This window comes from Triticum dicoccoides, chromosome 7A, assembly GCF_002162155.2.
Source record: "Triticum dicoccoides isolate Atlit2015 ecotype Zavitan chromosome 7A, WEW_v2.0, whole genome shotgun sequence".
Lineage (NCBI taxonomy): Eukaryota > Viridiplantae > Streptophyta > Magnoliopsida > Poales > Poaceae > Triticum > Triticum dicoccoides.
In genome coordinates this window covers 5141769-5152584 of record NC_041392.1, presented here as the reverse complement: position 1 = coordinate 5152584, position 10816 = coordinate 5141769, and the positions used below count along the sequence as shown (strand labels likewise).

Sequence of the window (10816 nt, the reverse complement as noted above, 5' to 3'; positions counted from 1 at the left end):
CCAGTACTCGCCTAAGTTTGAAAAATCCTACCGAGTGGAGAGCGACCCTCCCACTCGAGGGCTTAGCTGCAGTCCAGTACTCGCCTAAGTTTGAAAAATCCTACCGAGTGGAGAGCGACCCTCCTACTCGGGGGCTTAGCTGCAGTCCAGTACTCGCCTAAGTATGAAAAATCTTACCGAGTGGAGAGCGACCCTCCCACTCGGAGGCTTAGCTGTAGTCCAGTACTCGCCTAAGTACGAAACACATCCCAATCCGCAAGGACGACAAGGTGCAGGTCGACAGCCACCTTCTCCTTCGGAGCTTCGCCACAAATGCAACGGGCGCTCCATCCCGACCCACAAGGACGACGAGGTGCAGGTTGACTGCTACCTTCTCATTCGGAGCTGCGCCACAAATACAAAAGTTGTCTCGAGTGAACAACGAGTTCCACTCGACGGAGAATTCATGAAGATATTCAACGATAAACCAAGTTCAGATAAATCCTAAAGGTTCCAGACCACAGATCGAAGTGCTCGGGCATTCAGCCCGAAAGAGTTTAACGGTTACAAAAACCACTCGTCATTCTGAGGCAAATTTCAGGTGGGGCATAAAAGTTTGTTCACTGCACAGGAGGAGGACTGGCAGGCTCGACGAACTCGTCCAGGTCGACGCCGTCGGCGATCCGAGTGGCTGCAGCAATAAAAGTCTCCATAAAAGATCAGAAGTCATGCCTCTAGGTGTTGGCGACCTTGATTGCTGCCAGCTTATCTTGTCGCACCTCCTTGCAGTGGACACGAACCAAAGACAGAGCCACATCAGCACCACACCGGGCAAAAGATTTCTTCCACTCCTGCACTCGACCAGGGATCTCGTTAAGTCAAGTCATCAGAGACTCGAGATCATTCTGGAGCGTGGCCCCTAGGCAAAGTGTCGTGTCAATCCGTGACGTGGCGACCTTCAGTCGAGCCAAGTAGTCCACAACACCGTCGATGCGGGATTCCAGTCGGAGCAGATTCATGGCAGTTTCATCTTTCACGGGAGAGTTGATGGGGTCCAAACCTGGCTCAATCCGCCCAGTCTCCTCCTTGAAGTTCTGGCAAAACTCTGCATTCACGATCCAAGGATAAGTCAATTTTCGTATGCTGAGTCAACAAAAAAAATCAGTTGGAACGAAATGTATACCTTCAAGCTTGATGAACAACTTCTTGGCAAGGCTCCTCAGATAGCTCTCCAGATCGTCCCTCCTGCGAGCGATGCCTTCCATCTTCTCGTTCAGGTTGACCTTGTCCTTCTTCAAGCGCGTGACCTCCTTGTTGGCTTCGTCCAGGGCAGATTTCATCTTGGCGTTCTCTTCTTCCAATTGGCCGACTGAAGCCAGTTTCTGTTCAGCCAGAGCGGTTCTGTCGTCAGCTTTCTTTTGAGCAGCAACCAAATCCTGATCCTTCTTCGCCAGAGCTTCGTTCAGTTTTTCTGCAAAGAAATGGTGCTTGATTCAGAAAGAGCAGAAGGGTACTCAAGCCTAAGACAAACCAGTCGACAAGCTCGTCTTACCATTGGCGTCGCCCTTGGCCTTTTGCAGCTCTGTCCTGGCCAATTCCAAGTCAAGGTTTAGCTGGATCTACTGTTTCTCCAAGTCAGCAAAGAGAGCTCCAAGATCACAAGATTTCTGCAATCAGGGAGGGGAAGTTATTTTACAGCGAAAAACGACAAAGATAATAAATACTAAGACTACGGTCGACTGCCCGCAGTCCACCATAGTCTCGGGGACTACACCCAGTGGGTGCACTTTGCGTGCCCCCACCGGTTCGGTTTACACTCGACACGGCCAGACCAGATCGAGCGAAAGAATCAAAATACAAAGACTACAGTCGATTGCCAGCAGTCCACCGTAGTCTCGGGGACTACACCCAGTGGGTGCACTCGGCGTGCCCCCACTAGTCCAAAAATTCAATCGACGCACCCAGTGGGTGTACAGATGCAAAGATTTTCGGAAAGAGAGTCTTCAGATAGCATATCCTAATAGAACAAGCGGTGACCAACTAACCTGAACATTGCTTTGGAGAGTCGAGCTGGCGTCATAGGCGGCCTGACTGGCGTCCCACACCGTCTTCATCTTCTCCATCATAATGCCCGCCTGGCGTATGGCTTCCTTGGCAGCATTCACTTCGTTCTCTGGGACATGATGGATCGCAAAAACTGAAGGTGGGTTGGCAGGAGCTTGAGCAGTCGACGAAGAAGGCAGGGCACTCGACAATGGTACGGCGAAGGTAACAGAACCCTGATTGGCATCACCAGCGTCCTGAACGACTGGTTCCGCCATCGGCGTCGACTGTGGCACCTTGCTTGCAGGAGCTTTCCTATTTTTCCTCGTCAAAGGCCTCTCAGGCTCTTCATCATCATCATCGGGGAGGTCAATAATGTTAGGAGCTGTTCAAAGATCAATCGCCAAAATCACATCACCCAATGGTACACATTGCAGCTGAGTCGACCAAATAAAGACAGAATGACAGAAATCATACCCAGATTGGAAGTGACTGCATCCTCCATTACCTCATCCTCATCCCTGTAAGCTGAGGTCCCGGAAGTAGCAGCGCTACCAGTTCCAAAGTTCGTCTGGTTAAATCAAGAAAAAATAAACAGCACGGAGCGTCGAGTGAATACAAAGGGAGACACTCACGCAGAAGCGACGGGGATGCCAATCTTAATCTTCGGCAACGCCTTCCGAGGCTTCTGCTCTGCAACTTTGGGATGCTTTGATGCTTTTTCAGTTGGGGTTGGTGAAGATGTCCGAGGACGCTTTGAAGACTGACTAGTCTGAGCAATCGCCTTTTCACAGGCGCTCGGTCGTTCTTGGTCAAGCTTGGATCGCCTCTCCCTGCGAGGAGGCGACTCGACTTCTTCTTCATCACTTGAGTCATCGCTTTCTTCGTCCCCTTCTCCGTCAGAATGCCATTCACCACTGTCGCCGCCGCTCGCCTCTCCTTCGGGTCTTGCTCTTGCTCTCCGTTGGGCACTGAGTACATTTCGATAAGGGCCTAAAAGAAAGCAGGAAGAATAAAGTCAGTCGACTCAATATAGACAGCTACGCGAGTGAATTCAGATTATAGTCAAAAGCTCAGAATCGGACCTTGTCTAGTTCATGGGACTGGTCGAATGGAGGAACTCTCCTGGCTCCCTTGGGGTTGTCCTTGTTTCCGGTGATGCCCGACAGCCACCCCTCCAGTGTGTTGTCATCGACCTCTTCCGGGTGAATCCGAGTAATGTCGTCAAGACCCGAATACATCCACATCGGATGGTCTCGAGCTTGAAGAGGCTGGATGCGCCGCCGAAGGATACCAGTGACCCCGTCACGGATAAGCTGGACCACTCGTTCGACCAGCACCTTAACTTGCGCCTTCTCCTCCGGGATCACCTTCAAAGAGGAGGGTTTCCTCACTCGGTCCATGGTAACAGGAGGGAGGCCAGTCGACTGCCCTGGCGTCGGCTGGTCTCTGTAGTAAAACCAGGTCAACTGCCATCCACGGACCGAGTCGGGAAGAATCATGGCCGGAAAGGAACTTTTCCCTCTCATCTGAACACCAAGACCCCCACACATCTGAATCACTTGTGTTCTCTCATCACTCGGATTGGCCTTTTTCACCGTCTGAGAACGACAGGTGAAAATGTGCTTGAAAAGACCCCAGTGAGGCCGACAACCCAAGAAATTCTCGCACAAAGACACGAAAGCAGCGAGATACACGATTGTGTTGGGAGTGAAGTGGTGGAGTTGTGCCCCAAAGAAATTCAGAAATCCCCGAAAGAAAGGTTGAGGAGGCAAGGAAAACCCACGGTCGACGTGAGTGGCAAGGAGAACGCGCTCACCCTCTCGAGGTTGCGTCTCGGATTCCTTCCCCGGAAGCTGCGTCGATCCATGGGGGATCAGTCCTCCGTCGGCTAGGTCGCCGAGGTCTTCTTGGCGGATCGTCGAGCGAATCCAGTCGCCCTGGATCCAGCCCTTCGGCAGGCCGGCTCGTGAGGAAGATCCATCCCGACTGGTCGCCTTCCCCTTCGCCTTTGCCGTCGCCTTCTTCGCCCGCTCCAGAGCCGCCGTCGCCTCCTTCCCCATCGTCGCCGGCGAGACACGTACGGAGCGGCGGCGCTGGAGCGAGAGCGAGCGCGACGAAGAAGCCTGAAGAGGAGAAGAGGAAATGAGAATGCACTGTTCAAGAAACCCCGGTCCAATGCCTTATATGAGGTTACTTCCGAGTGGCTGACTGGTAGGCCCGGACGATCCTGTCAAATCCCGCAACAGTCGCGCGCGCGATACATGGCGAAAAAGGTGGCGCGGAGATCGAGGCGGCTCCGCCCTATCCCATCCGATTACTGCGGCCTCCCCCGTCCCGCGCGCTTCCCAAAATTCGAATCCCGCGAAATTCGCGGGCAGCAGAACAACTTGTCAGACGGAAGATCTCCTCCACACCGTCACTCGGAGCTTTTCAAGTAAAGAAACTCACTCGACAAAAAACTAAGAATGGATCAAGGCGACTGAAAAGGAAGTTGTTGTCGTCACTCAGGTTCATTGATCTAAAACAAGATATGCTCATGGCATGAAAAATGAGTCGGAGAAGTTCTCAACTCCTTCCCCACTCAAACCTCGATCCATTCGGGGGCTAATGATGAAGCTATGTACCTAGGGTAGGGTCATGGACCTGTCCTAACTGCCCTACCCAAGGACATCCCTAGAAGAAATCACCTTTCAATCGACTTGGAGGTGTTCCACTCGACAGACTCGAAGACACTCGACCAAGAAGCAATCACTCGACCAAAAAGCAATCACTCGACCAAGATCCAATCACTCGACGGCCAGGAGACCTAAAGTCACTCCGCACGCTAACGGTCGGTCATTAAGTAGCTTTTATGGTCATCATAGCACTTTATTAGGGATGTTATCAGTAACGCCCGACCTTAATGTACTTAAAACCCTGCATAACTGAGGGCCGGAGGGGTCTGGAAAACTCTATATAAGTCACCCCCCTTCTCAGTGTAAAGGGTTCGCACCCCTGTGATTCATACACACATAATCCAGTCGACCGCCTCTGGGCTCCGAGATGTAAGACTATTACTTCCTCTGAGAAGGGTCTGAACTCATAAACCTCGTGTGCTTACAACTACTCTATAGCTAAGATCTTGCCTCTCCATACCTACCCCCTACATTACTGTAAGACTTAAAACCACGACACCAAGCAGAGTTTTCTGCTCGTTAATCTTAACAAGCTCAACGAGCCGAGCCTTCACGGGCACGAGCTTAACGAGCCGAGCTGCTCGTTAGTCCACTCCTAGACGTGGGCATGTGAAGAATGTTCGGTTAGGACGGGATTTGGTGGAAGCCCTCAGTCGTGGGATGAAATAATATATTGATGACGTGGGATTGGTTTGACGACTTGTTTGTACTGGATGTTCGATACAACATATTATAATTTCATATCACGTTGGGACAATAGCCCACTGAGCTAGGCGAGAATGTCCATTTGCACTTGGCATGTCGCACTTGTTACAGCCCTAAGCCCCTAATAGTCACCATAAATTATCGACTAAAATAAATTATGAGGAAACTATATTTTTTGCTCTTATATAATAAAGTATGATTATGTGTGACCAGGGAACCTCCCTAGTACTCACATCGACTCGAAACACGTAACAATTTGCACATGTGTGAATGTTTGATAATATCACATTATATTTTCACTGAGATTTTTTTACGTGATAATACATGTCTCATTTATATCATAAGTACACACAATGACCTGATAAAACTGAAAAAAAAGTAGAACGCTAGTCTTTGCATAAAAAAACATCAGCCAAAAAGGAAAAATACAATCAAGACTGAAAAATACTCTGAGCTTGACACAAACGCCCGGCACATGCCTCTGGCATCACCACAGTAGCCATCAAAGTACAAAATGACAGATCACCTCCTCGCCGGAGCTTGACGCGGCTCCATCGTCGATATGCAGCTTTGCGGATCTCCAAAGTGACTCACCAAAGGCGAAGCGATTTACCATTGAACGAATGCATTTACCACTTGGAATATATACTTTGGTTGTAAAAAGGTACTACACACGTATAGTTTTTTTCCAACTTAAACATTAGTTTGGGGATATACTTGTTTGGAAAGAAAGGCAGCATGTTCTGTTCCTTCAGAATCGACCCATCGCTGCCGTCTATATGCACATGAACGGCCGTCGGTTGATTCTGTTAAATCATATTGATTGCTTGCAGGATGATTCTGGCAACAATTTTAGAGATCATCGCTCAAAAGCCAATGTCCTTTGGGCTGCTTTCAAGCATAGGCTAAGCACCTCAGTGCCAACTTTCAATCTGCTCAACTTAGATACTTTGATCAAAAGGCATGAGAATCTGTCCTTTCTTGAAGAACCTTTCTCGAAAGAGGAAATTGACAATGTGACGTGCGAATGTTCGATAATATCACATTATATTTTCCATTTGAGATTTGTCACCACGCACACATGCATTTGCCACTTGGAATGTATACTTTGGTTATTATTAAAAAAGTACTACCCCCTCCGTTCCTAAATACATATAAGTCTTTTTAAAGATTTCAACAAGGACCACGTACGAATGTATATAGACATAGTTTAAAGTATAGATTCACTCATTTTGCTCCGTAGGTAATCCGTATTGGAATCTCTAAAAAGACTCCTGCTTTTTAGGAACGGACGAAGTATATACCTATATAGTTTTACACCAAGTCGTCAGCTTGGTAAGCTATCAACGAAAATATTGCAACATACCTATATTTTTTTTTTCGAACTTAAACATTAGTTTGGGGATATACTTGTTTTTTTTTTTAGGGGAAGGGATATGCTTGTTTGGAAAGAAAGGGACCACGTTGTATTCCGGCAGAATCGACGCATCGCTGCCGTCCATACGCACACCAACGGCCGCCGATTGGTTCTGTTAATCTCTCATGATCCGGTCCACGCACGCACACGCCACCTACCTCTGAACAGACCCATCCCCTCTCCGTCTGCCCTCTTGGCTCCTTCGGCTCCGGCGACAGCGACCGCGACCGGCGACCGGCGACCGGCGGCGGGCGTCCCTCCCTTGCAGGTAATAGATGAGATCCATCTCCCTCCCGCCTCAATCCTTGGTTCGTTCTCGCCTGCTGCCTTTAGATCCGTTCGCGTCCTCGGGTTGGTAGGTTGGTTGGTAGTCGGATCGAGATTGGTTCCACGCCGCCTCGCGATTCTCGCTAGCGAATCTCTTTCATCCGGGAGCCCAGAAAAAGTTGGCACCTCGTGTTCGGGTCAACAGTGGAGTAGGAGTAGGAGCAGCCCTCGCCAGCGCTGTTCGCGCTGTTCGGATCGATGGATTCCTCGCCGGCCCGCGCGCTCCCTCGCTAGCGACACTCGATGTTCCTGTGTGTTTGGAGTAGGAGCTCGATACCCTAGCAGAACTAGGGCTCGTGTGCCCGTGGGTTTGGAGTAGGAGTAGGAGCAGGAGCAGGAGCAGGAGCAGAGCAGCAGCTGTTTGGGCCGGCAAAGTTTGTGTTACAGTGTAGTACTATGGCTAAAAGCAGGTTGACTATCTCAGAGATTGATCTACTTGATGTGTCCCGTATCCATTGTTGGGGATTGTATGTTTCTCGGGTCACTGCACGCGGTACCTATGGCTTTTCTGCAATGTATATATTGGATGAACTCAACTCGACCCCCCTATAGCGCCAAGCCACCAATGGTTTCGTACCATCGATGATGTCTGAATTTGCTTCCTGTCATATCTTATTCTCGCTGGGATTTATTCTTTTTGTGCAGTCCTTGCAGGGGCTTTGTAAATGAATTTCTGATATCTTTTTATGCTGGACTTGACTTACAGGCATGCTTTCATGTTTTCTGCTTGTAGGTGTACAGGACAGAGTAAATAGGCAGGGTCGTGCACAAGGAGAGGAAAGTGCGCATCCATTTGATTGAATGGCTTCAAAGATTCAAGCCTTCTTGAACCATCCCGCTGGCCCCAAAACCAGTTAGTCACAGTCCTACCCGCATACATACTTTGATTATATTTATTATTGTGCAAGCTAGCAACACTGACTAGGAGAAAAGTATAAAACAGTTTGCCTATGAGCAAATGTCTTTTAGACTTTTATTGCCAGTTTTAGGTTCTCAAGTGGTTGATGTAAGAAGGTCAACGTTGGCTTTGTTTCCCCTGTTGGTGGATTATTCATGTTCTCTTTGTGTGTCTTTTTAGATTCGGGCTCTGTTGTTGTGTTAGGATTGCCAGGTTGTTGGCATGTTTTAAATGTGAAAATGCTGTCTGCTTACTCTGTTTTTTGGTTTCAGTATATGAGACCAGGTGGCCATTGTTTGTGAAACAAATAATAACATGGAGAAAACATGCCGCCATGGAGAATCAAAATAGCAGTAGTCAAACTAAAGTTATTGTAAAATAGAACCTGAAATCAACAGAACCTAGAACCAATAACTTTGCAATATGTTCCTTATTATCCACAGTGGCCAGCAGACAACCTGCTGGCCAGGTATCTTTAGCAAGTTTATAGTTGGGTTTACAAAATCCCTTGTATAATTTTGCTCCTCCACAAAGTGCAATAGTGAGAGGGAACATATAGGTTCGAACAAACCTAGTTACAGGGGACTGAACAGTATATAAATCAGCAGTCTCTAGTCCACCATTGAGCTGAAATGTTTATCCCCTTCGCAACTCATACCTGAAACTTTTCCTGGTAAACTTGGCATATAAAAAAACATATTGGCTTTCTCATGGAACAGATTATTGCATTTTGCATATTACATTCTATAATAAAGTGATCTAGTGGTAAATGCTGCAATTTTCTCAAGCTCCAAAGAGATTACATCTCCTCCCTTTTAAGTTGTCTTGTGATCCATTTGATTGTGGTAGTTGCAGGTTTCACTTTCTCCCCCCATTCGAGAAGTAGCCACCTTTGCACTGCTGTGACACTAACACTTTACAATGTGTTAGTCGGGTCAACCAATAACATATTGCATTATGTTCCTGATTATGTACAGTGGCCTGGACACAACCTGCTGGCCACACATCTTGACATTTGGCCTTACAAAATCCTTTACCCTTTGTTCGGTTGAGGTGGATTTGAAGGGGATTGGGAGAAATTGAGGGGGATTAAATCCCCTATGAGACAAATCTACTCCTATCAATAGTGAGGAAATCTCTTATATAGGTCCAAACAAACCTAGTTACAGGGCACCAAAGAGTTGTAATGTTAATTCCCCTTTGCCACCCATGTTTGCATTTTTCCCTGGTAAGCTTGGCAAAGGAAAATATTGACTTCAGCAAGATTAGAGTCCTTAAGACATGGCATTTTTTAATGAAGTGATTTACTGGTAAATGCTGTAATTTTCCAAAGACCCAAAGAAACTATGTCTTTCTCCCTTGAAAAGTTGCACATCTTCAGCCTTCGCCAACTCTGCGCTTATTCTTGACGTTCAAGAGCTGCATTTTTGGCTATAACCATCACTTGAAAATGAGGCTGAGACAATAATCTGACCTTCTGTGCAGTTCACCATAAATTCTAATGGCCTATCGTGACTGTTTTTAGCACTAAATTGTGATACATATCTATTAGACAAAAAGTACAATTCATATCACTTCAGAGGCTGAGACGATCATCTGACTTTGGTTGCAGTTCATTTTTGGGCTCCAACATTTAAATGGGGGATCAGCATTGCGAACATTGCTGACTTTGCTAAGCCTCCAGAAAAGATATCCTATCCTCAGCAAATTGGTATGTTCAACGAGCATTTCACGGCAGCATGCTGCATGCCAATAGTTTACTGTTTTACTTATTATTGTGTCCTGCTCAAATGCTTATTCTGTAATATGGGGTGCAGCGGTTGCCTGCACTGGAGTCGTCTGGTCACGCTACAGCATGGTTATCACACCGGTAAGCCAGCGATACTATACTATCATTTTTCATTATTATGTGCACTGAATCTTGTAAGGTGACCTCAAATTTGGCTGACGTGGATTATCTATATATCTTAACTGAAATATACATTTTAAGCATTGCATCTCTTGCTGCTATGGTATCGTTTTGCATTGATCGTCTCATATTGTACTGTTTTAACGGCTCCCTGGACTGGGCTGTTGATGTTCAGTTGTTTGTTGAATGTTTGATTCATATTCCCAAGCCATCTCATTCCACCTGCTGTCATGTGTTGTTTCCAGTTTTAACTGTTGCTCGTCTCATTGCTTTGCGATGCTATGACCTTTTTTTTTTCAGAAAAACTGGAACCTTTTCAGCGTCAACGTTGCGATGGCAGGCACAGGCCTGTACCAGCTTTCCCGTAAAATAAGGTCCGTTACTAAGCTGCTAATCTGCCGTGTTATCATATTTGTTGCTTGATGATGTCTTGGAAGAGTAAGAAGATGGCATGGTTTGCGTTGGTTGATCTCCTTTTGTTTGCATTGCAGGAAAGATTATTTCTCCGATGATGGAAAGGAGGTGGCTGCTGCATCACTGGAAGGATAGCGAGGACCGACTGGATTAATAATCGACTGCACAGCCTGCCTGCTGCCTCGGAACTCTGGGCCGCGGGCCGGCACAATTTCCATGCCGTCCATTCTTTCCCATGTCGAAACTTCTTTGTCAATCACGCCCTTGAACAAAGCAGAGCAGTATGAAAATTCCGTGCAGATTAATAATCTTTGTGCATTTTGTGCAAAAAGGTGTACAGATTGAATGCATACTTGCGGCCTTGCGTCGAAGAAAGTTATGCCGTCCTTTTTGTTTTTGGAGATAACCTACATGCTCCGCATTCTTGGTTGATACGTACTTACATA

The 10816-nt window shown here is 47.2% G+C and overlaps 1 protein-coding gene across 1 annotated transcript; it reads left to right on the top strand.

Annotated features, from left to right (window-relative positions):
• The first annotated feature begins 6949 nt into the window (after positions 1-6949).
• Positions 6950-10816, top strand: LOC119330167 (mitochondrial pyruvate carrier 4-like). The gene is made up of 6 exons (XM_037603284.1): positions 6950-7090; positions 7883-8002; positions 9660-9758; positions 9865-9917; positions 10257-10330; positions 10448-10816. The coding sequence occupies exons 2-6, from the start codon at positions 7951-7953 to the stop codon at positions 10503-10505; spliced, it is 336 nt and encodes a 111-aa protein (XP_037459181.1). The 5' UTR covers positions 6950-7090; positions 7883-7950; the 3' UTR covers positions 10506-10816.

Excerpts from the sequence above, each read along its gene's own strand:
- LOC119330167 (XM_037603284.1), top strand. The coding sequence starts at position 7,951 with ATGGCTTCAAAGATTCAAGCCTTCTTGAACCATCCCGCTGGCCCCAAA. Across the intron at positions 9,759-9,864 it reads ATCCTATCCTCAGCAAATTG|CGGTTGCCTGCACTGGAGTC; the intron begins GTATGTTCAACG and ends TATGGGGTGCAG. Across the intron at positions 9,918-10,256 it reads ACAGCATGGTTATCACACCG|AAAAACTGGAACCTTTTCAG; the intron begins GTAAGCCAGCGA and ends TTTTTTTTTCAG.